This window comes from Chrysemys picta, chromosome 2 (assembly GCF_011386835.1).
Source record: "Chrysemys picta bellii isolate R12L10 chromosome 2, ASM1138683v2, whole genome shotgun sequence".
In the NCBI taxonomy this organism is placed as follows: Eukaryota; Metazoa; Chordata; order Testudines; family Emydidae; genus Chrysemys; species Chrysemys picta.
The window spans coordinates 93,852,546-93,879,058 of NC_088792.1; the positions used below are offsets into that span (position 1 = coordinate 93,852,546).

Here is a 26,513-nt window from a genome sequence, read left to right on the forward strand (position 1 = left end):
AGCCATGCCAGGAAAAATATCATCACTACAACTGGCAACATTATTGGCATTTCCAGCAGAGTGATGGACTGGATGTGCATAGAAACTAAACTGTCCTCTCACTCCTAGAGGAAGATCTTACAAGTTCAGCTTGAGGCACATTGGCAGGATGAAGAAGAGTCTGTACCTGGTCTATGAATAAAAAAATCAAATTCCAATGCTCTCAGCTGGGTATCTCTCAGCTCTAAAGTCAGTTTTAAAATCATTTTTCTAAACTGATATTGATATTATAACAGCACATGCCCTTTGAGTTTTCCCCTCACATCAAAGTAAAGAGTGAATTTGCCATTTTTGTCATTATAAAGAAGCTGTGAAATCTGTCATCTTTTCTCTGGATTTACAATGATAATGACTGTTTGTATAAAAACATGTGTAACATAAATATTGTATTAGCCATGTATTAAATTTAATGATTTACCTTTACAGAATTTTTTCTCATATGGAATTCCATCTTTTGGATCTACACCCTGTTAGAGGAGAAAAGGAAAGAGAAGTCTATTTAATACCTGCAAAGTGACAGCACAAATCAAATAGTAAGACTACCATTTGGATTATTGGCTTTTCAGAACTGTCACATCATAATAATATTGATTTAATTCAGTGGATGTTTATTCATGACGTTAATTCTTTTATAACTAAGTTTTTGTCTGGGAGTCTTTTTTTTAAATACAGATCACAAGGAAGTTTAAAGTTCTTGCTATGTCACTGGACTTTTCTGATAAATCCAATGTAAATCTAAACAGCATAATGTTTGAGAGATCTCAAACATCATGCTGTTTTGATTTACATTGGATTTGATGTCTCTTGCAAATGCTGCACTCATAAAACTGATATTTTTTCCATATTCACCAGTAGATAATTTAATTTCCCAATGGTCTCCAGCTATGCCTGTGGAAGCACCATTATTACTTCAGTGAATTCTTTTTTGGATGTTGCACTTACGGACCCTCATAAGGCGCCTGAAACTTTGGCAAAACAACCACCCACACAACACCTCAAAACAAAACACCAGACCGGGAAACACTTGCATATTTGGGTTTTATTGTTACAAACCTGAAGTATGGTGAGGTTTCCTGCCTTAGGGTCATGTTTCAGAATGTTCTGGATGCATCTCTTCACCCACCCACCCACCCACAGTAGTGTCCTTTATTCACAAGGATATTCCGCAAGTAGACCGAGTGACTTCAGTGGTATTACTTGCGATATCACAATCTGGTATGCAAATGAAATTAGTCTAAATACTTACAGACTAATTCTAAAATAGGGGGGTGGATGGGTGGAAGGGAAGAAGAAGAGAAGGGAGGGGGAAATCAGGAAGAAATTTCAAGATTTAACATTTACTTACCCATATACCATTACAGTTAGAATCCCTTTCCACATCCCAGTTATCTGGGCTAATACAGAATTAAAAAAAGAGATATGGCATTAAAAAAATAATAAAATAGGGTTAACGATAAAATGCTTTGTGCTTTTCAAGGAAACCAGCCTCCTTGGTCCATTTTCTATAAGAGCATAATGTGCTCTTGTGCTCTTTGGAGGTCATCAAACAGTCAGCATTTTAAAGGAAATAATTAGAAATTTCAACTTGTATATAAGTTTTTCTTTTCAGAATTTAAGAGAAGTGAAATTCCCCCCAAAACACAGCGGCGATTTAGAGCCCAATTCTGCAAGGTGCTGAGTAATTCTAACCCAGGGTACGTCTACCATGGAGCTGGAGGGGTCATTTCCAGCTTGGGTAGACATACCCACAGTAGCATGGTAGCTGCAGCTGCATGGGCATCAAAATCATAGACTCATAGGACTGGAAGGGACCTCGAGTGGTCATCTAGTCCATTCCCCTGCACTCATGGCAGGACTAAGTATTATCTAGACCATTCCTAACAGGTGTTTGTCCAACCTGCTCTTAAAAATCTCCAATGATGGAGATTTCACAACCTCCCTCAGCAATTTATTTCAGTGCTTCTAGCTGCCCCAAGTACAATCCCATCTGAAACTATAGATACATATTTGGAGTAGCTAGCCCATTCTGGACATGCAGCTACACTGCTATTTTTAGTGTGGCTATCTTGATCAGAGATATGACAAGTCTACCTGAGCTGAAAATTACTCCTCCAGCTCTAGTGTAGACATAGCACAAGTGTTTGCAGTCTCCACTACCATTGAAGTTAACTGGACCTACCCTTTTTACCCCTACTTCACCACTATTTCAAATCTCATCAAATATCACTGAGGGCCTGATTCAAAGCCCCAAGACTCCCATTGACTTCAGCAAGCTTTTGGATCAGGCCCATCATGTAGTACAACTGGCTCATGGTCACTTTACATTGTGCCCCTATTTAAAATTTCTCCTGTGTTCACTGTGGGTTTAGAAGATTGTTTCTGCTAACGTGTGCATGTAAGTCCCACTGATGCTACTGGGAGTTATTTACCTAATATAGGGGAAAATATCACTTACATTGAATTTATGGCAATGTTAGTGAGACTGGAATCTGGCACTGTATCTAACCAGTCATCTATACGTAGAATTTCCACCCACTTCAGTAGGAACCGCACATGTGGACCGAGGGCTGAATATGACCCCCAAATACACATGATATTTATACTGGGACTGTTTCTTCTTTCAGTAGGCCCATTTCTGCTTCTGCACAGCTCCCACTGATTTCAGTGGGAACCTTGCATGTGCATCTGAGGGCAGAACATTGCACAGTGTGTGTATGTGTTTCCTCCTTGCATCAAGGTATTAATATGCCCTACTCTGTGTAGTTTCAATTGCTCTTCTGTAATAGTTACTGTACCAGCATATAAGTATATCCAGTTTCTAGTGAATAATCAGTAAATAGGAGCTAGCTTTGAAGATCCATAAAGGGTCAAAAGGGCCTAATCTGCACAGGTACAGAGAACCTGCAATCACCAGTGAAATCTAGGAGGAAGTGATGAGAAACAGTGTAGTCTACTGGATTAGGACTCAAGAAATTGGGATCTATTCCTGGCTCTGACACTGACTTGCCATGTGACACTGATTAAGATCAGTTCACCTCTCCGTGCTTCTCTTTGCCCTCCCCTCTCAGCCTCTGTCTATCTTTTCTATTTAGACCATAAGCTCTGTGTGTCTGTAGAGCACCTACCACCATTGGGTCTCATCTTGATTGGGTCATCTAGGCTCTATCAGAATACAAATTAATAGATGATAATAATAATCATGCATATTCTTTCAAGATTTGACCAAAAATGATAAAATATTTCTTTTTAACATGAGTATCTAAAAATAATTAACAAAATTACCGTCTACCAGGGTACACTATTGCTTTTCCTTCATTGCAGTCTCTGCCTCTCCAGTGATATCCCCTCAAGGTCTAAAAGCCAAGAGAAGCACAAATAGGACGTTCTTTTTATTCTTTTTTTTTTTTTTTTAATTTCAAATATCTAAAATGAGAGTGTAACTAAGGTGCAGGAATAAAGCCTGGTAAATGGGTTTTATTCCAAATTCACAACACTAAGCTTTAATAAATGACATTGTGCTAATTTTGATGCAGAAATAAGACATGCTGCCAATTTTAATATTTTAATGGCTTTGCTTCACCATCTATTAATTCAATAAACATACTACTCAGTGGCAGAGCAGTTTGCTTCTGCGGACAATGCAGCTATCTCCAAAAATGGCATAAATGAATGATTTCTTCCCCTTTCCCCCAAAAGAAAATTATCTTCTATAATAAAAACTGTTCTCACTCAATTCCTATGCTCTCCCATGAAAGAAAAGGTTTTGTAGAAGCCAGAAGGAACTTCAGAGACATTCTTTTCAATAGGGGATTATCCCACCAAAAGAGAAGCTTTACTTACTGGGAAAGCACTAAATTTATCTCCATCAAAGTCTTCATAAGGTAACTTATTTTTTATGACGCTGTAAAAAACACCACAATACTTTGTTTCAGAAACAAAATTACAGTAAAGAGATGAAAATATACAAGCTGCTTGTTAATATATTATTAATTTCTCACTCCATGTTCAAGCACAAGTATCTGCATTTCAGGGTATTGATTCTGCATTTCAGTGTATCAATTTCAGTCACTTTGTTCTCAGTTAAATGGAGTTGCACCTGCATAACAGCAGAATCTAGCACTACATTCCTAAAATAAAATAGCAAATCAAATCTGTAGTAAAATTAGCCGAATATTTTCTGAATTATGTAAAGTGACAGCATACTGGACCCCATGGATCCTGTAGTTCCACACATTATGACATCTGTCCTTGGCTAGAGAAAGCAGATCAGCATCTGTCTTCAGTGATGAAACAAGCATTTTCATGTATTGCTTAGCAGGTGGTGTTCTTGGAATGACATGCTAAAAATCCTCTCCTTGGGAGGCTAAGCATATGACCTTCAAAGAGTTTCCAACCTCTTGGATGCATGAGAGCTGCTGAATCAGGGTCAAAAAACTAAGCTGCTGCTCCCAGGCTAGGTGGTTTCAAATTACATTAGCATCAGGCACTGAGAACCAATGGAGATAGGTTATGCACATTTTTATTTGTACTTGTCACCCTGGTTCTCTGTGCACCCAGTACTTTGAAAGTATTGCCTGCTTTAGGCTAGTTCAGTCTCTGTGACTAGTGTCAGTTGAAAGGAAATGGTACAGATCCAGGACAAGTTCAAAGAGGAAAACTTATTCTGCCACATATTGGTGGGGGGGAGGGAATTGAACATCGTTGATCTGGCATATATTTTACAGTGTGTATGTACATTTTGGCTCCGACTACCACTATCTGACTCACAGAGCTAAATCTTCTATTCTCCCTGCTCATAATACTTCTGGCCTTGACTTAATGGATTTTACAGACTCTCTAGAAATTTTCTACACAGATCACCCCAACTCCTACTATTGATATTTGAGGTTCACTCAAATGGAATCACTCAAAGTGGAATTTTACTGAACAAATTGGGCTGGGGAATAGGGTCATTCTAAAAATACTTCATGTGTTCCTATCCCTTACTAGATATGCTTCAAGTGTTCCTCCTCCAACCCATAAATTCTCTGCTCCAACAAATGCTCTCTGAAAATAGTAGCCCAGTTGATGCCCAGTCCTACGTTCCTTTACTGAGACTCTAGCTTTAATGTATGTGTTCACTTCTTATCTTGTGCCTTTTAGAATTATATAGATGCTGCTTGCTGTGATCAAAGGAGAGCATGTTTCTCTCCAGTGGGACAGGAAGCACAATAACTGGGTGAATGACCAATATGGACAAGTATCTTGGAGACAGGAAATCTGAGAGGAAAAGTGGTACTAGATGATAACCTGGCTTGTGGACACGGAATCTCTGTGTGGGAAGATGCCAGGATACCCCCAGTTTGGGACAGGGCCTGCATGTCCTCCTACCGCCACTGTCATTATGCTTTTGTTTTCAATATTAAAAATATTCAAATTCATTTCCAGCATCTTCTTCTAGGAGCGATATGTACCTTGACTGCTGTACTTTCTAAAGAATGTTTCTGATGGAAAACAATGTTGTCATCGACAGGAGGAGAACAAAGCTCTTTTAAAGCTGAAGGTTTTTTGGTTTTTTTGTTTAGTTATTAACAGGAACAAGTGCCGCAAATATTATGAAGACTGCCATTAAGGACTGGAAATATCATACATACTATTTAATCTTCTCACACAGCTTGACCAGAGGGGGAAGTGCACATATATTTAAAAAGCCGTCTGTGTTTTTCTAGGAAAAGAGAACAGTGCATTAGTTCATATAGCCCACGTACTTTCCATCTGCTTGTGTAATGGCTGTCACAAAATTAAAGGGGATGAACAATTTCCTGGAGGAAAATGGTCATTTACCAGGATTCTTCACTTTAATAAAATCAGTGTTTTATAAACCATCTGCACCTTGCATGAGAATAGAACAAGGGACAATGATACTTACCAGGAATTGTGGAAGTGTTCATTGAACATAAATCTTGTTCCTGAATGCTGAGTGGGAGTTTTGGGTGAGCAAGGGATGCAGGATCAGGCTCAAAAGGAGGATAATTTAAGGGGATGGATGTGTACATAGTGCATCTATCGGTTTTTAATGGAATTCTTACATAGAAAACCAAGGGCAGGGCCATGTTTACCGCCTGTAGAAAATTATGCTCCAAAGTAAACCCTTTTTACAATACATGACCTTCATTGGAGACAAACCAAATGTGGAGGATACAGAGTAATCCCAATATCCCAGAACGAAGTAGCACTTACTGGTACAGGCTTATGTCAAAGAAATGCTCACATAATGTAAATGAGGCATTAATTTAATACACATGTCGCTAGTATCACCTATCACATGTTCAAATGGACTATAAATATGAAGGGCTAAATTCTTTAGTCAGTGCACAACCTAAGTGCTAAGGAGGTTTGTAGGGTGTAAGCATGAACAGCTTGAACAGCATCGTTTCCTCAGGCCATGGAGCATTATTATTATGTTCAATACTATAGTGCCTAGGAGCCCTAGTCATGGACTAGTACCCCCTTACGCTAGGCACTGTACAAACACAGAACACGAAAACAGTCACTGCACCAAAGAATTTACAATCTAAGTATAAAACAAGAGACAACAGATGGACAAGCAGGCATATGGAGGAGTACAAGGAAACAATATTGGTCAGCCTGGCAATCACAGTCACAGATCCACCAGTCCCACCCTACTTTAACCCCCCTCTCTAACTTAGCTCCCATGGTGCTGTGCTCTGCAAGAGGACTCAGACCTCCTGTGTGGGCTCTCTGCTTCCTGAATCCCAATACGGTAGCAATGCACCAGTTCTGCTGTGTTTAGGACTCAACATGCCCCTGGTGGGATGGAAGAATGGAAGGAAACAGATTTGCTCAGGCACTAACACATGATTGGAAGGTAACCACATGTCTTGGGTGCACAGTGAGTGGCCAACTACCGTCAGTATCTGATATTCAAGAAATTATTGAATTGCCTAAACATCAATGCTAGGAGCCTGGGTTACAAATGAGAGAACTTGGAATTGCTTATTTATGAGCACAATTCAATCTAGTGGTTATTACTGAAACCTGGTGGGATGGTTCGCACTACTGGAATGTTAAAATCAATGGTTATAACCTACCATATATACTTGATCATAAGCCGGTTCATTTATAAGCTGACCCCACCCCAGATGGATAAGTAAAAATGGAAAAATTTTATAACCCGTTCATAAGCCGACCCTATACTTCAGGGGTCAGCAAACTTTGGCTCCCGGGCCATCAGGATAAGCCGCTGATGGGCCAAGATGGTTTGTTTACCTTGAGTCCACAGGCACAGAGGTAAACCTAAGTAAACAAAGTGTCCTGGCGCACCAGCTGCTTACCCTGACGGGCCGGGACAGCAACTGGTGGGGAAATTTTGGGGGGGGGGGGAGAAGCTGGGGGCCAGGGGAGTTAAAAAAAAAATTGGTCTAGAGGGGAAGTGAAGGCAGCTATTTATATATCTATATATATACATATATCAATAGCTAGATAGATATAGATATATAATTGCTGCCTTCACTTCCCCTCTAGACCAAATTTTTTTTTAACCAGCACAGCCTTCTTCCTCAAATGTGGGACTGTGGCTTTTGGGGCATCTAGTATATGTATATGTATGTGTATATATATCAAATGGAAGAAAGGGGAAGTTGATAGTAATGAATATAAATCAGAAATTAGGAATTGTAGAAAATTGATAAGGGACACAAGGAGAAATCTATGGCCAGCAGAGTTAAGGACAAAAAGAAGGAGTTTTTTAAATATATGAGAAATAAAAAGAATCCTGACAATGGTATTGGTCCATTACTAGATGGAAAGGTAGAATTATCAATAATAATGCAGAAAAAGCAGAAGTGTTCATAAAATATTTCTGTTCTATATTTGGAGAAAAAACAGATATAGTCTCATCAGGTGGTGATAGCACTCTTTCCATCCCACTGGTATCTCTGTGGGATGTTCAACAGAAGCTGCTAAAGTTAGACATTTTTAAATCAGTAAGTCCAGATAACTTGGATGCAAGAGTTTTAATAGAGTTGGCTGAGGAGCTCACTGAACTGTTAATGGTGTTTTTCAATAAGTTTTGCAGCACTGGCGAAGTTCCAGAAGGCTGGAAGAAAGCTAATATGCCAATTTTTAAACAGGCTAAACAGGATGAAGTGGGTAATTATAGCCTGTTAAGTCTGACATCAATCCTGGCAAGATAATGGGAGCAGCTGATACGGGACTCGATTAATAAAGAACTAGGGGACAGCAATGTAATTAATGCAAATCAACGTGGGTTTATGGAAAATAGATCCTGTCAAACTAACTCAATATCTTTTTCTGATTAGATTACAAGTTTGGTTGATTAAGGTAATAGTGTTGACATAATTTACTTAGACTTCTATAAGACATTTGACTTGGTACTGCACATTTTGATTAAAAACTAGAACAATATAAAATGAACATTAAGTGGATTAAAAACTAGCTAACTGATAAGTCTCAAAATGTAATTGTAAATAGGGAATCATCATCAAGAGGGTGTCCTTCCAGGGGGGTCCCTATGCTATTTAATATTTTTATCAATGACCTGGAAGAAAACATATAATCATCACTGATAAAGTTTGCAGATGGCACAAAATTGGGGAAGTGGCAAATAATGAAGAGGGCAGGTCACTGATTCAGAGTGATCTGGATTACTTGGTAAACTGGGTGCAAGCAATATGCATTTTAATATGGCAAAATGTAAATATATGTATCCAGGAACAAAGAATGTAGCCTATATTTACAGAATGGGGGACTCTATCTTAGAAAGTAATGACTCAGAGAAAGGGAGTTGTGGTGGATAATCAGCTGAATATGAGCTCCCAATGTGATTCTGTTGCCATAAGAGCTAATGCAATCCTGGGATTCATAAACAGGGGAATCTCGAGTAGGAACAGAGAGGTTACTTCACCTCTGTTTTTGGCACTGGTGTGACAGCTGCTGGAATATTATGTCCAGTTCTGATGCCAATAATTCAAGGTGCTAATTGGAAAGGGCTCAGAGAAGAGCCACGTAAATGATTATAGTATTAGAAAACAGGCCTTATAGTAATAGACTCAAAGAGCTCATCTAGAAAGAAAGGGATAGATAATAGGACAGAAAATATTACGTTGCCTTTATATAAACCCATGGTACGCCCACATCTTGAATACTGTGAGCGGATGTGGTTGCCTCATCTCAAAAAAGATATATTGGAATTGGAAACGGTTCAGAAAAGGGCAACAAAAATGATAAGGGGTATGGAACAGCTTCCATATGAGGAGAGATTAATAAGACTGGGATTTTTCAGCTTGGAAATGAGATGGCTAAGGGGAGATATGATTGAGGTCTATAAAATCATGACTGGTATAGAGAAAGTAGAGAAGGAAGTGTTGTTTACTACTTCTCATAACACAAGAACTAGGGGTCACCAAATGAAATTAATAGGCAGCAGGTTTAAAACAAAGAAAAGGAAGTATTTCTTCACACAATGCAGTCAACCTGTGGAACTCCTTGTCAAAGGATGCTGTGAAGGCCAAGACCATAACAGCGTTCAAAAAAGAACTAGATAAATTCATGGAGGATAGGTCCATCAATGGCTATTAGCCAGGATGGGTAGGAATGGTATCCCTATCCTCTGTTTGCCAGAAGCTGGGAGTGAGCGACAGGGGATGGATCACTTGATGATTCCCTGTTCTGTTCATTCCCTCTGGGGCACCTGGCACTAGCCACTGTCAGAAGACAGGATACTGGGCTAGATGGACCTTTGGTCTAACCCAGTAGGGCCATTCTTATGTTCTTATGTTCTTATTTAACAAAGAGAAGGTTAAGGGGTGACTTGATCATAGTCTGTAAATATCCACATGGGGAATAAATATTTAATAATAGGCTCTTCAGCACAATCCAATGTCAGGAAATTGAAGCTAAATAAATTCAGAATGGACATAGGCCGTACGTTTTTAATAGTGAGGGTAATTAACCATTGGAACAATTTACCAAGGGTCATGGTAGAGTCTCCCTCACTGACAATTTTAAAATCAAGATTGGATGGTTTTCTAAAAGATATGCTCAAGGAATTATTTGGGAGAAGTTCTCTGACATGTGTTATGCAGGAGGTCAGACTAGCTTATCACAGATAGTCCTTTCTGGGCTTGGAATCTATGAATAGGTGTAAATATCACACAATAAAGGGATACTTTAACATGCTATACCACTTACAAAGCTGAGGTTTACATACCCCGCCCCCCCCCCAACTAACTTGTGTAATTGTTTTAAACAACTTTGGAGGTGTGGATATACTGTACTTAGTTTTGTAAAAAAACCTTTGCACAAATATATCTGACTTTTTAAATGACTCCCCCCACCATGTAAATCTAATCCAAATGAGGAATACAAAAGCAACAGAGATTGTAAAATATTTTTTAGCACCTTAAGCTTCACTCAGATTTTTCAGTTTCAGCCTAAGGGCTAGTCCACACTGGCACCATTAAAGCGCTGCCGGAGCAGCGCTTTAACGTGGCTTGTGCAATCGCGGCACAGCGAGCACTCTTAAAAACCCACCTCCACGAGGGGTGTGGCTACCAGCATTGGAAGCGTGGCTCCCAGTGCTGGCGCACTGCCTTCACTGGCGCTTTGCAGCGCTGAAATTTGCTGCGCTCAGGGGGGTGTTTTTTCACATCCCTGAGTGAAAAAGTTGCAGCGCTGTAAACAAGCCCTAAGTCACAATGTTCTGCAGTGTGCAAAAGCCTTTGATGTTAACACAGCCACATCTGAAGTCTCTTTGGAAAGACAATCTGGTGCTTTAAATAAATTACAGTCAAATTTAAGTCCAAACTTAGCTGTAAGTAGAACAGAAACTTTCCTCCCCTCCCTTTGGTTTGTCATTTTAAAACAGCTTCAGACCGAGGCCACATTAACTTCAAAGATTTCACATACACAGCAGACATCCCACCTTGGGCAGAAGCAGCTGAAGTGATGGTTGCATTGAAGACTTTGAAGACACAAAAAAGAGATTATAGCTAGTTCTTCTATGTGTACACAATAGGTCTCCTCCCCATGCATAGCCCATGTGCAGGCCAGCTAACAACTGAAGTACTTTCACTCAGGGGACTGCAGGGATACTTTCATCTCTGTGTCCTTAGTGAGTAGGAGATGGCTACACCCCCACAATCCCACCCTCACACACTGGCCCACAGTACAGGGTTGGTGAACTGAGGGGAGCAGACTGCACCATCCTACAGCCTACACACACCCTGTGCACACAAGGGAACTCTCTCTGGCTCCCTTTGGGGCAATGCGGCTCCCCCTGCTCTCTATACAGGGCTGTGCTTAAAGAAACAGGGTATGAATCATAGAATATCAGGGTTAGAAGGGACCTCAGGAGGTCATCTAGTCCAACCCCCTACTCAAAGCAGGACCAATCCCCAGACAGATTTTTGCTCCAGATCCTTAAATGGCCCCCTCAAGGATTGAACTCACAACCCTGGGTTTAGCAGGCCAATGCTCAAACCACTGAGCTATCCCTCCCCCCATGATTTGAAATGGTTTTCTATTCAGACATTTTTGAGTTGGCCATGCAATTTCTGACAAATCTGTCTGTCTGCTGGGTCAGCTGCCATTTTGGGAAGCACACTCGATGTAGCATTTTACAGAGACCACACACACACCCTGTGCTCTCTGAAGAGTGATCTTACCTTTTGTTTTCTTCTTTGTTGTTACCCTTAATCTAAAATAAAACTTGATCAGACTGAAAGTGTATGGTTGCACTTTTTTGTATGGAGAGTCAAAAAAGATCATTAAACCCTTGGAAATTATATTAATTTTAATTAATTTGTAGCTTTAAAATATGTTTCAATAAGGATAGCTGTGAGGTAATTGCTAGAAGTATGCTAGGATTAACTACAGGACGGGCCTAAACAATTTATTAAAACATTTATTTTAATGTAATTTTGATTTGGGACCATGTAGTTGTCTGTCTTAAACAATTCATGCTCATTATTCATTGAACAGTGAATGAGAAAACTAGTATTTTGAGAAATAACTGAAAGATTGTTCATCCTGTCTCAGGGCCATCATCTGCCTAGCCCTGTTGTGATAAATGAGCCTATAAATTTACCCTAATTGTGAGATCAACTGTGAAAAGGGAGTGAAAATTCATAAAAGGTCACAATAACCTATAACACCAAAATGTTGATGGGAAAAGGTCCAAACAGGAGACAGAAAGAAAGAATGAATTCAAACAAAAAGCCCAACTGGTATAACTCATGGAAACAAAGAGACATGGGACCGATAAATCAATGGACCAAAATTGGTGCGTCAGAAATTAGGCTTAATTGGTGAACAAAATGGGAGGGTGAACTGCTCTGCCCATCATTCCCTCTTGGCAGCCTTAAAAGAAAAGACGATTTTGGGGGGAAAGAAAGAAGAATTTGTCCATTAACAGCTACTGACTGGGAGATGGGCGAACCAGCAGGAGCAAGCTTTACCATCATGGCTGCCACCACCACTGTCTCCTGGGACCCAGTCACCACTGGGCTGTCTTCTTCCTAATCCTGAGACATGTCTTGACCAGACTAGGCCAGAGAGAGGGATCCAGATGACATCACCACCTTCACTGGCTGCAGCTAAATCCTGACAAGCACCTGGGAGGTGAGACTTTTTCACTCCCTTTCTCCTCAGTGTGTCTTTTTCTTTCCCCACCTTATTTCTTCTCATTCCTATCCCTCTCCCTTTTCCTTCCATCTAATAAGAGTCTGGCTTAGCCAGCCAAGATTGCATATTTCACAACACTATTGTAAGCCTGTGACCAGAGAGGCAGATAAAAACAATGCCCCAAACAGCCCAATCCTAGCCCAAGTTGCCAGGTTTTGGAGTGGCTAATAAGACTGTGTTCCATGCACGTGTTTCTCGAGCAGTGAGATTGCAAGAGAGAGTCAACACCAGAGACAGAAACTGTGTTTTCTATGTTTGCTGTTCTTTTCTCTCCCATCTTGTGTGTCTGTGTCTTGCTTTGTCTTTTAAGAAATGGGATTGGACTTTAACAGCAGCCGCAGCAACAATGGCTCCAGCCCCTCTCAACTAACCTTTTCTCTTCCCCCGACCTCCCCCTCAAGGACAGTTATCATCCTCCTTAATATCATGTAAAAGACTGTCAAAAAATTCTCTCCAGCTAAAGGGAATGTGAGCAAGAGATGTTCTTAAAGTGAAAACCTTGCTTAGCACTTTACATTTCAAGTGCTTTAACTCTTTTCTCCTGTGTCTTTAATATAAGGTTAAAATGTTTTTTCCTCATGACACTAAGCAGGCTGAGGTCTCTGCATTACTAAACCCCAAACCTTATACAGTTTTACATTTCTCCAGTGATGGGAAAAAATAGAAACTTCATGCAATTTGGGAGGAAATATTTGACCATCAATAACATGATATTCAATGGAAAGTATAATGAGCATGGTCCTGTTGTTGCTGCTCCACAGGAGCTGAAGCCCTTATTTACAGTGTATTATTTATTTCCTTGGCATCACAGTTTGGCAGTAGCCCAATGGCTAATTAGGAATCTCAATTTTCATTCCTGTGAGCAGCATCACAGTGAGGATTCAGGAAGAAACAATATCAATAATTTCTTTGCAAAGAGCAAAAAATGTTTGTTCAGTAATCAAATGCCTGAAGAAAATTGGAAGCAAACTCCATGGCTTACTTGACTCATAAAACTGAAGGCATAGCTAGCCACCAGCAAAAAAGCTGCACTTCCTTTCACTGCTACCTATTAGAAATGGGTGCAGGGCTCAAAATGTGGGTTTCAAACTCCAGTGTTCAAGGCTGGTTGGAGCCAGGCCTTTTGTTTGGTTCAGCCCACCATAAACATGTTTGGATTTCGAAGAACTCCAAAATGGAGGGGTGTTCAGATCCAGGGATTTGGTTTAGGCCTGTCTCTACTAGCCAGAGGACTGCACATGCAGAAAAGGTTGGAGTGATGGTGGGTTAGGAAGAAAAGTGTAACTGAAACACACATTGGCCAAACCGGACAGTCCCTACGTAAAAGAATAAATGGACACAAATTGGACATCAGGAATGGTAACATACAAAAGCCAGTAGGTGAAGACTTCAATCTCCCTGGACATTCTATAACAGATTTATAAGTAACTATTCTTGAACCAAAAAAACCCCTTCAGAAACAGACTTCAAAGAGAAACAGCAGAACTACATTTGTTAGTCTCTAAGGTGCCACAAGTCCTCCTGTTCTTCTTTTTAGCAGAACTACAAAAGCAGCTTTGCCTCTCCTGGAATTGACACCTCCTCATCTATTATTGGGAGTGGATCACATCCACCCTGATCGAACTGGCCCTGTCAACACTGGTTCTCCACTTGTGAGGTACTCCCTTCTCTTCATGTGTCATTATATAATGCCTGCATCTGTAACTTTCCCTCCATGCATCTGAAGAAGTGAGTTTTTTTACTCATGAAAGCTTATGCCCAAATAAATCTGTTAGTCTTTAAGGTGCCACCAGACTCCTTGTTGTTTTTGTGGATATAGTCTAACATGGCTACCCCCTGATACTAGGCAGGGCTGGAGCAGCAGCAGCAGATCTGGAGACCCAGCTGGAGGAAGAGCCCTGGACAGAACTGACAGGCTCTGGAAACTTCTACTTCTGTAAAGAATCTAAATAGGATTTGAACCAAAGCATCTGACATCTGGCTACTGAAGCCAACTTCTAAGCACTGCAGCATTATGGTCTTTTGTGTTTATTACCTGGATTCCTGCCACCCTTACACTCACATGGAGGCCCTATGGGGTTCAATGAGGTTACTTGTGTGAGTGAGCACTATTCAACACGAGTGATGCTGGCAGCATAGGGCTGTGCATAAACAAACGCAAACAACATAGTAATAAATAATAATGAGGCATAACGCTACAGTAAACACTCAGATGAGGATCTGAACATGGGCACTGAGTCTGAGTTCAGGGAGCTTCTTGAACCATTATCAAGTTGGCAGGCTTAATAAAACTAATTAGAGCTCAGCAGGTTTTTATTCATATACAGTAATTCTAGCTTTTTTATTTCCCCCTTTCCTCTTTTTAAAAAAATGCTATGTATTAAGGATGGATGAATCATCAAAGAGTTAATCTAGCACCAACTGTGTGCAGTATGGTACTGCATCAGAGCTGATGTGTAAATCTGCTATACCTATTTACAGCTTGAGAGGATCTAGACTCTTCTACTTTTCGTGACAGTTTTGGTCATGCTGGCTCTATCTTTTATTTTCCCATACAGTCTCTCTGCATTTGTTTTTCATTCTGCTGTATTTTCCACCTATTTTTACACTAGATATTCTCTTTGCTCCTTCTTTATTTCTGTATTCAGTCTCACCTAACCACAGTGCAGAACCAATAAATACTAAAGTCTGAGTCAGCATTTCAAATTTATGAGGTTCAAACGGTTTTGAAATTATGCAAATTGAGGCTACCTATCCCTAATAAATGCAGTCAATACATAAAATACCTTTTGACCCTTATTTCTTACCAGAACTTTGGAATTCCTGACAATCCTGTTTGCTTTCCTTATGGCCTTTTTCAGCCCCATCTAAAACAGCAAGAGAAAAACAAAATATATCAATTTTGCATTACCTATATATTTTCCCCCAAATATTTTCTCTCTTTCTGTCATTAGTCATGGCACAAAAATGAAGGATGGATCTACAAATAAATCATTCACTACTTTTTATTGGACTACTAATCAATTATCTAATCACCATGTATGAAACTCCAGGGCACCATTTATTTTCTTAGATGAAGTCCAGCTCAGTTTAAGATTTGGGATTCATATTTTAGCTACGCTGTCTTAGTGAAAGTGGACAAAATTCAACAACTCATACAGAAGTGCAATCTATTTGTTGGATGCAAGATGGCCAGAACTAGGATGTAAGGATGCAAGAACCACCCAGTCTCCAGAAAACAAATCAGTTCAGATTTGCCATCTGTCATAGCTCTGTAGTGTTCCCTGTTGGTTGAATGTGGCACTGCCAGTACTCTTTGCCTCAGTTTCCCTCCCAGAGGTCGATCTTCTCAGCTCTCCACACACCAATTTGTGCTGGAGATGTGGCTTAGCCCTAGGGTGACCAGATAGCAAGTGTGAAAAATTGGGATGGGGGTGGGGGGTAATAGGTGCCTATATAAGAAAAAGCCCCAAAATTGGGACTGTCCCTATAAAATCGGGACATCTGGTCACTCTACTTAGCCCTCTGGCCAAGTCATAACAAACACAACCCCCTCTGGCATACCAAAGTTGAAACTAAAAAGTCTCCACCAAACAAAAAGGTCCCTCTGCCCTTTGGGGATTCTCTTTAATGCACCTGCAGGGCCCTGTTCCCAGCCTGTTTCTAGGCTCGGTGCCTCATGTCCTTCCTGGCTCTGGTATAGAGCTCTGGGTCCCCAGGCTGGCTCCCCTGGAATATCCTTTTCCTTAAAGACCCTGGCTCAGGGCTTTCCACAGGAGCTGTGGTTCCAACTCATGGGATCTCTCTTCCACCAAGTCTCCCTCCCTTTCCCTCTACCTCCCCCTTCCAGAGGCATCTGGCAGTCACTCCCAGAGAACTTCCCACTTCTTCTCCCCTTATTCTCAGGGAGCAGGTGGGGAGAGTCTCAGATCTGCTCTCTCTCTCTCGCCCTTAGGCCTGATTCACCCAGACTCTCCTTCTTTGGTCTCTTCCCCCACCCTTCCTACTCTGGGCCCAGGTGCCCTCTTTAAATCCCTCTTAATTGGCCAAATTGGAGAGTGCTGATAAAGCACAGGTACACCGGCCCTGCTCCCTCTCAAAGGCCCAGTGTCACCCTGTAACCCAATCCACTTGCACATGTTCTAATGAGGCATTCTGTGGGTGTCCAAAAGGCAGTAAATTTACTTACACAGGGAGGAATAGCAGAACAGTGGGACAGATTGGCCAAAAAGAGGGCATGTCGAGGAGAAAAGCCTCTTCTGCATTTGTACAAGTGGGTCAAATGCAACTACACTAATATCTCTCTCTGTATGTGTGTATATATATCTCTCCTCAATATATGTTCCATTCTATATGCATCCGAAGAAGTGGGCTGTAGTCCACGAAAGCTTATGCTCTAATAAATTTGTTAATCTCTAAGGTGCCACAAGTACTCCTGTTCTTTTTACTAATATCCCTGACACTTGGCAGCAGCACACAAAGACCCACATAGCCACCCCCAATTGCAGTGGAAGGGTCACTCTTTGGAACAAGAAATATTACTGGGCTATCTATCCAACCAATCCCATTCACAAGGGAATTCACATGCATCAAGCACCATGAACATGAATGACAGCAGTAAAACAGAGACCTGCTCATATGGCAGTAGGAGGTAATCTATGCCATGTTCTGTGAAGGTCAAATCCACATCAACCACTGTCTCTCACAGCCAGGATCTGCCAAATATTCAGCAATACTATTAGGACACAGCGGGCAGTCTGGATACAAAAGGAAACAGCAAGGGGTCTAGTTTTTATCAATGTCTAGGTTCTTATCAGTAGCTCCACTAATCTGTAACACCTGCTGTGTGTAGTGTGTCACAGAGATCTGTGACTAGGCATCTGCAAGATACATTGTGAAGCAAACCTGGCTTGTCAAACCTGCACTCTGACACTACACTTGGGACGACACCTAATATTAGGGCTTGATACTGAGAGTCACTGGGAGCTCATTGAATCTTTGGATCAGGCCCTTGTTTTGCTTGTTCAGCCTTGTAAAATCCAAAATCTGGTGTGCACCATTGACCACAACTAATTTATACCTGCAGTTTCATTTTACACCTATTTTGTGCCTCCCTTACAGAATTTGTCCAGATGCATTTTCTTATTTTGGTTACATTGCGCCAAAATCTTCAGTCCAGACAGATTGGCCTGAGAAAAGTGCAGAAGGAAGTGGGTAGTGGAGCAGCTGAGAAGCCACCCTCACAGCACAAAAAATACTCTGGCCTCAGACAGTAGAACTTTCAGCCCTGCTGCCAGCCCTTGCATGAATGCTGAAGCACAGAGAGACACTATGGAGTAGACCTCTGCACCATACTGTGGTGTGAAGCCTCTCCTCCTCCTCCCTCTCCCCCCCAACCTTTGGGAATTCTTTCCCAGTCCTTGTACAGAAGAACCACACTGGGGGTAGTTACACTCGGATATCCCTACTGATCGTGTTGACTGGGGTGTCATTGAGAATAGAATCTAAGCCACTGTAGCTAAGTTATTGGGGAACTGTTCTCCTCTCTATTGTAAACAATATTAATCCGATTTATGCAGGATACTGAGGAGAGGGTATCTCCGTTAGTGAATGGCAGTGTACTCTGGAACATATTTATACTCTCTTTCCTTTATGTATGAAACTGTTAATTTTTTACTTATTAAAATGTCAATACATTAAAAAGTTTCAGTAGGGGGGAAAGGGTAGCTATATTGATGTGAGAAAGATCTTCCCAAGTTTACATTTCACCAAAGTCAGAGACCCCTGTAATTGGGGTTCAGTTTTGTAAGGTGCCTTTGGAGATTGACTCTGCGGATTGCTTGCAGGACAGGCCCAGAACTTAAGACAAATCTGTGAACTTTCATAAGAGCAACATCTTAATACCCACCCTTTATACAACTTACTTTTTAAACAATACTCTTCCACAACAATTACAACGAATCCCCTGTGTTGTTCTGCTTTTATTAGGCCATCTTTGATAACCAGTCATATCAGTCAGAGGCACATTCTCCTGATCATCTCAGCCTTTGTCATTCGCGTTTGGAATGAAAGAGCTGAGCATATGCCCCACTAACCTTGCTGTGGAAGGAAGCCCTGCCTTCTTTCTGTGAATTATAAGAATCAGTGAACTAAGAAATCAATTAATGTTGAACAGTTTTCAAACGGAAAGGAAAATTATACTTTCAGATCACAACTGTGTGAGTGCTTTGCTGCTGATCAAAATGGTTAGTCAGGACAAACTGCTCCTTTTGACTATGCCCTATCTATCCCTCTTACAATCCACCATAAGAACATAATTGCTAGCTTTAAATCCACTGGGCTTGAAGGCTCAGTAGGAAAATTCAATGCAAGTTTATATTTATCTGGACGGAGTTATAGAAATCCAGTGTGGGGAAAAGCATCCTTGGCCAAGCAGCAGATTTAAAACACTAGAAAAAACAAGTGATGTTGCCATACTGAGTGGCTGGGATGCTAGACTGGATTTTTAAGCAGCATATATTTGCATTTCAAGAAACCACCATCAATATTTTTGCTGGAGATAAAATTCAGCTTATCATTATACTTGATGTAGATACTGATCAAAGCAAAATTAATTAACTCAGAAATTTAAGGGTCAAAAATTAAAGGCAAACAATATGAGGAATAATGAAGTATAAGAATAACTATCAGAAGAGTCTCTCTCAAAGCAAAGGTTGTTCTTTGTGTAGATTTTTCTATGCAACATTATTCTGCCTACAGCATGAGCACTATGGTGTTTTTATTCTAAGACAATCTTTTAAAAATATTGGTTGTAGCATATAACAAGTACACAAGAGGTGCCAATAAGGAGCCACAATAATGTTGCCCAGTTTCTTCCCATTGGCTAAATTCTGTCCTCAGATACATACATGCATCTCCCATTTGCAATAGTTAACTTGAATAAATATTGCCACTAGAATGCACCCAATTTTTTTCAGCAGATTTCGGCCTGTTAATCCCCTGACCCTCGTTTTATATGGGAAAAACTGTCTTTCCACAAAATGCTGAGTCCAGTTGTCCTCTGTCTACTCTGATTATGGAAGTTACTGCACCCTTGTGTGTGTTGGAATAGCAGGGGGAGTCGAGGATAGGCTCCATGTTTATGGGGGTGGCAATAGTTTCTTTTGGAGGAGACGGTGGTTTGGTGTTCTCTGGATTAAAGGTTTTGTGTCACTTTTTTGTAAGAGCAGAGAATTGCCATAGTGTCCTTTCCTTTTCTTGCCCAATGCACTTTTGCTGTATTACGTAGCATGCCGTATGCCAGTCGCCTTCCTAAGTACCGCCCTCTCACCTAGGAAGAGTCTACACTTCAGTGTGACTGTATGTCCAATATTTGTGAAGTGCTTTGGGATTCTGCTTGAGGGAAGCTGCTGTGTGCATATTATACACACACACACACATATACATATACATATATGTGTGTGTGTGTGTGTATGCGCGCACCCGTGCTTTTTGCTAACTCCACACTTATAGTAGTAATGACAGGTATCAACAAAAGTGGAGAACCACCTGGGGAACGAACTACTTTTTTCTTTGTGGTTTTTGCGTTTCATTTATTTCCAACAAGTTGTAGCTAAGTGAGGTGGAGTGGGAATGAGTTACTGCTCAAACTGTGCACTCTCTGTTAGGCTTCACCCAGAGTACAGAGGCATTCAGATCAAGGGGCTTGGATCAGTCCCACCCCTAACTATAACAATTCAAACTTACACCTGAGGAGATAGGTGAACAAGTAAAGAAGATTTTGTGGAACATTTTTGTGTTTTGCTCTGTTTAATATTTGCTTCTTTCATATACATTTGATTTCCTCTTAGCATGTCAAGTCTGAAACTCTGACAACTAGCCACAAACTGAGTGAGAATGTCCTCGCCAGAAGCTTGGATACGCACATAAAAGTTCTCTCTCCACTTGAGTGATTTGTATGCCTAGTGATTTGGGTAGTCTGGATAACTAAATCAGGTACAATCCAGAATTTCTTTGGTGGACAGAAGCAGGGTGCACACAGGTGTCTGAGGTTGCCTGAAACAATCAAACACTACAGCTTGGAGAGTAACCTGTTTCCATTAATTTCTTTGTTCTTATCTATCCTTTGCATCAGGTCCCTGTTTCACTTATGTATCAACATGCCAATGAGCCACAGAGTTTCCATTCCAATACAAATGACAGGCTACATTGTTGGTCTCATTCACCTGTCAAAAAATTCTGTTAAGTCAGAATCACTTAACTCCCGTCAATATTATTGAGATTTCTGGCAAATCAATCTGTGTCACTTAGAGAAGGAGTAATAATTATAGTATTCAGATCAGAAGTGTGAGGCCAGGTCTACTTTTGTTGGTACAATAATGTCAATTAGGGGTGTGATTTTTTTTGCAACGTTTCTATACTGGAAAAAGTCCTAGTGTAAATACTATTATACTGGCATAAAAGTGCTTTTGATAGAATAGCTTATTTCACTGGGGGAATTGCTACTAGCTATACCATCAAAAGCACTTTTATGCTAGTATAAGTTGCATCTACAAGAGGAAGGTTTCTGGTACAGCTAAACTGGCAAACCTTTTCTAGTATTGCCTATACTTAATTTTCAAAGACCAAGAACCCTGACAAGCTATGTTGGATAAAGGCACTGAGCTGCAGTGGATGCAGACATGAAACATTTTAAAAGCAGTGCTGGAAAGCAGACAAAGAGCCCCTCACAACATACTACTAAGCTTTAATTTACACCATCACCTGGTTCCTAAGTATGTAAGTTTTATGAACTTAGAATGGCTAAGCCATCAGTAAGTGGGTGTAGATAAGTCTACACCACATCTTGCGTATTTCCTCTGACTTTGACCCATAATGCTTTCACCAAGTCAAAAAAGAATAATGGATACCAGATCCTAAGAGCCCATTCTCCTCACAGGCTTCACAATACAGATTTGTTACAGGGCTGCTAAAGTATTCTCTGAAGTGTACAATAATGAATGCATGGGCATGGAATCCTCTTGTTTTCACAGTATATAACTAAGATAAGGAGATAGGCTGAGATTTCCAAAAGACAGCACGGGGCTTTAGAGAGTCATCTCCTATTTTAATAGGGACTCGGTGTCAAAATTCCTTGAGCAGCTTTGAAAAGCATGCCACCTTCCCCTTCCCTCTCCCCCAGTTCCACTACATAGAGTAAATGGGTAGTTCCCTCGCACAATCACTCCATGGCCATCCACCCACACAGAGTTGGTTCCACTGTTCTGGGACATTCTACAGCTCCTGCTCTGCTAAGTGAATTTCACGCTTCATGAAGAAAGCAGTATTTTTAATCATAATTATCTGAGTCTCCTATAATAATCAGGGAGCATTAATGGCTACAGGAGGGTTAGCACAAAATTTAATTTATGTTAATTTGTTGGAACAGTGAGTCTTATTTGCGGAGCACATTTGCCCTTGGTACAGCAACATGTTCATTTATAAACATCAACATTACCAAAAATGAAAATTATTGATTGAAAAAACTGTTAAACATCAAAGTGCCATTAATATTTGTTGTCATAAAGGTAATTAAAAACAAAAATTATGCTGTCCTATAAAGAAAAGCAACTACATATTTATTGCATTCACTTTGCCAGTACAAATATTGCACTAACCCTGGGAAAGCGTGCATCCAAATGCATAAATGATGTACCTGAAAATCAGTAGAGTTGAACGAAACAGTCATTAGTATTAAAATCTTGTTCAAACACTTGGCAGGGAACTTAGCCAACATTTGCACGCTCATATAACTGAAATGATCAATCAAACTACAAACTGAAGGAGCAAATGTGAGGTAAACTGGGTTTTATGCATCTGAGTCCCTGACTGCATATTAAAGTTTTCACCCACAATTCATCTTTAAGCAGTGTTACTTGTCACAGAATTACCGTGGGCAATTTATCAGCCATTAGAGCATGGTTTCTAAATGAAACTCCTTCCCCTCCTCCATTCGGTAGTTTCTTGGGGCATCCAAATAGTTAAAGATTCAGGGGAAAAGTTTGGGAGGAAAAACCTCTTTGTTAATTGATCTGCCTAGCTGGTGATGAGAGACAAATGAAGTCTGTCAGAAAGAGTAATAAGCAAACACTGATGAGCTGGAGAGGATTTGCATGAGCCCCAAAATAACACTGGGCTGGGCCAAATCTTGACTTTTAAGAAAAGTTTCCAGCCATTTTGTTTGATGATTTAGTCTGAAAAATGTAATCAATGTGAACAGCTCTCTAGGGTTGGAAGAGGCAGGCAGAAGGGTTCCACTTCTGCTGTAGGAGACTGGTGGGGGTGAACCAGATATCAAATATGTAGACGCACAGGATGAAGTCTTGGTCTTATTGAAGTCAATGGGAGGACAGCCATTGACTTCAATGGGTCAGATTTCATCCCACACACTTATTTATACAAAAAGTCAGTTAAATGTGGGTGTATCCCAAAATCACCTCACTAACCCCTCCCAGAGTTTTTAGGCTGACTCTCTGCATAGCAGTGTGAAAATGGTGGACAGGGATACATTATTTTAGGTGGAGGGAGTGGCAAAATATACTGTGGCCATCTTGGCTTGTTAAAATGTTTAGCCTTCTCTGAGGCTGGAACTAACCTAACTGCTGCTGGCTTAGGGGTAGGTACAGTCTTTAGGTACAGCCCTAGGGTATACGGTGCACTATGCTTTCAGAGACACTTCTCTGCTCTCTTTAGGCAGAGAGGGCTTTCCCCTTGTTCCAGAGGGTAGGTGTTTGCTGCTGACCTAGGTCCAAGGTAGTCTTGCGCATGCAGAGGTCCAAGGGAAGCTCTTGCTCCTCCTTCCTCCCCTGTACAGGCACACCATCCAGATAAAAATCTAGACCCCTACAGGTGCATCAACTATTGCCCCGGCACCTTCTGGAAGGGAACTGCCCTTCTGCCTGCCCCACCAATGTTGCTAGGAGCACATAGAGGATGCACCACATAGTCCCTCCCTACCCACTGCTCCTGGAACACACAAGAAAGAAAGAAGCAGGGCCAAACTGCTGCTGCAGCACTATTACTAACCCTGCAGCTACTGACACCACCATTGCTGCTGTGAGTGCTGGGGAGGGGAAAGCCCACTGATCCAGGAGATACTGGGGCAGGTGCCGGGATGGAAGCAACGGTGGATTTATTTGTGGAGAAGAGTATGGGACTGGTGGATTTTTGGAGGAAGGCAGGAGGAGTATAGGATTGATGCAGTTTGTGGAAAGGTGGAAGGGGTATTTTACCCAAAGAACAAGTTGCCAGCAGAGTCAGAATATTATTGAGGGAACCACTTTGATAAAGTCTTGGCAGCACAGCACCGGAGCTGAGCGAGGTTGCCCCCCCTCCTCTATTTTCCCCCTTCTAAACAGCAACAGAATTAAAGCCAGCTCGCTTCTTCTGGACTTGATTCAAAGCCTACTGAAGCCAACAGAAAGGCTCCGATTGACTTTAGTGGGTGTTGGATCGGAGACCACGCACAACATTTTATTCAGATTTAGATTTCTGAATTCTGTCCAAGGTTCTATAGATTTTCAAAAATGGCTGCCTAAATATATGGATTGATTTTCAAATGTGCTGAGCAACCCAATATATCTCACAGACGACAATGGAACATGGGCATGCTTAGCACCTTTGAAACATCAAACCATTTCTATTTAGGTGCTTAAATATGCATTAAGTACCTAACTTTGGACATCTAAGTTTGAAAGTTTGGGTTTGTGTATGTGTGTATTAGTTTTTTACTTGAAAAACTGGATGTTTACTTATATATAACATGAAACCCAGGAATTTTACTCATTCTAGGACAAATGCACTCACACACAATGGTGCAGGAGAATTTACCTCTAAGATTCCCACTGTGATAAATGGAGACTGATAACCATACATCTGGTACTACAGACAGCAGGATCACACATAGTACACATGTACCCTTTATTCTACTGAAAGCTTTCTGGAACTGTCCATATTTAAAGTATTTCTGCTTGCAATTCAGTGCATCAAGATTGCAAACTTCTTTCTTTCTATTGTACAATTCAAGTTTAACAGACCTCTACACTGTAATTTCAGAAATCCAAGCATCACTTACCTTCGGAGGAGGGTACAAATGACAAAATGGTTGTCCTGCATTCTGTTTACACAGCTTAATGGAATGGCATACCACATCAGCATTCATTTTATACTTTAACCTAAAGGGAAATGGTGCACAACAAAGACCATTAAGCTCTCCTGGGTATTAGGAAATATAAACTACTTCAATGGAAGGGTGAGTATCCAGAATACTAAGACCCTTAACTCATTTATAATGGTCTTTAAGCTCAGCTCAGTGTAGCTGCCTGAACATAATTATTTTCTGCCATTGCATTTTACTCAGCATTTAAAACCAGATTCCAGGGCGAAGAAGCCCTGAGCTTTACATGCTGCCCCATAATCAAATATATTATAATTTTCAAGCAACCATACACATGACAAAGATTTAAAGGATAAAGTTAATCCAGATGCAATTTGGCTAGTACAAATTTTCAGTCCCTGACTCAACAAAATAACTAGAATTCCTTCAAACCTCTAGTCAGATACAAGTGCCAAGATTGTTTCCTTCTTTTGGGACAAACTTCTGGGTTTATAGAGAATTAAATCAAGATGTTTGATTACTGAACTACTTAGCTCTGTAGCATGGTTTCCAGGCTAGATTAAAAAAAAAAAAAAAAAGCCCTAAGGAAGTAGAAAGTAAAGCAAACATTCATTTAATTAATTTGAGAACTTGCAAAGAGGAATAAATGATCTACTTTTATTTTTAAAGGAATTTAAATTGCTTTATGGGGCTCCCAAGTGCTCAAATCAAGGTCAGGGGCTGGAAGCAAGTAGAGGATGACAGTTAGAAAGCCCATTAGGGTAAAAAAAGGAAGCTAGGGAACAAGAGATTAAAACAGTATGACCCTTAATATGATCTCCCCCCACACCATCGGTTCAAGAAATTTCTTCCACAGCCAAATGGACTGAATTTCAAAAGGTAACGAAGACAGGTGGCCCTGATTTGAGATTTACAGATGTAAAGGTCTATAAAAATGCTTAGTAGTAGCAGCTAGCAATAGTATTTATTAATTCAGTCAGGTACAGCTGTATGGGACTAGAGCATAGGTAGTCTGGCCTAGAGGGCACAGCCAGGCTGAGGTCTGCCTCACCAGGAACAGTAGTTGCTAGGCAGGAGCTGGAGGAAGCACAAGCAAGCAGGTTCCATAAGCAAATGTCAGGGTCAGAGTCAGACTGGACTAGGAGACAGGAGATCTTGAGATCAAGGAAAATCTGGTGTTGCATCAGGCCAAAGTCTGTATGGTTGCCCAGACAACTTTCCTGGGGTTAAATAGACTGCTTGGCCAATCAGAGGTTCCTCGGGGTATCGTCACTCTGAGTCTTTTGGGTGGGACTTCCTGCGGCGCCTATTCTCCATGGTGCTACCTGGCTGTGCCTCTGCCTGGCCTCCAGGGGTGCTGTGGGACTATCAGCCATCCCAGTCTCTGCAGACCTGGTTTTAGTCCCTGGATCCTTAAAACAGCTAACTTCAGTCTATTTCCAAAACTACCTAATCAAGTGTCTCTCTGGAACACCAAATATATATAAAAGAGTTATACTCACTCTCATACTAATGGAACTTGAAGAGTGAACCTCCCGTACTTCACACTGACAATACATCAGTACATTAAAAACCAAAAACAATCCTTCAAAACAAGCAAACTTTAGATGAAAAA

At 40.8% G+C, this 26,513-nt stretch overlaps 1 protein-coding gene across 5 annotated transcripts in view; it reads right to left on the reverse strand.

Moving 5' to 3' along the window:
- Window positions 1–26,513, reverse strand: part of AOAH (acyloxyacyl hydrolase) — a 117,597-nt gene that overhangs the window by 72,330 nt on the left and 18,754 nt on the right. For 4 of the 5 annotated variants that reach the window (XM_065587204.1, XM_065587203.1, XM_065587205.1 and 1 more), the window contains exons 5-11: window positions 24,857–24,956; window positions 15,552–15,611; window positions 5,673–5,743; window positions 3,880–3,940; window positions 3,322–3,392; window positions 1,385–1,433; window positions 458–506 (exon numbers count right to left, since the gene is read on the reverse strand). In XM_065587204.1, the coding sequence (XP_065443276.1) occupies window positions 458–506; window positions 1,385–1,433; window positions 3,322–3,392; window positions 3,880–3,940; window positions 5,673–5,743; window positions 15,552–15,611; window positions 24,857–24,956 (461 nt within the window). Of the gene's footprint in view, window positions 1–457; window positions 507–1,384; window positions 1,434–3,321; window positions 3,393–3,879; window positions 3,941–5,672; window positions 5,744–15,551; window positions 15,612–24,856; window positions 24,957–25,949; window positions 26,104–26,513 lie in introns of those variants that run through there. The other variant, XM_065587207.1, reaches the window with a different exon arrangement.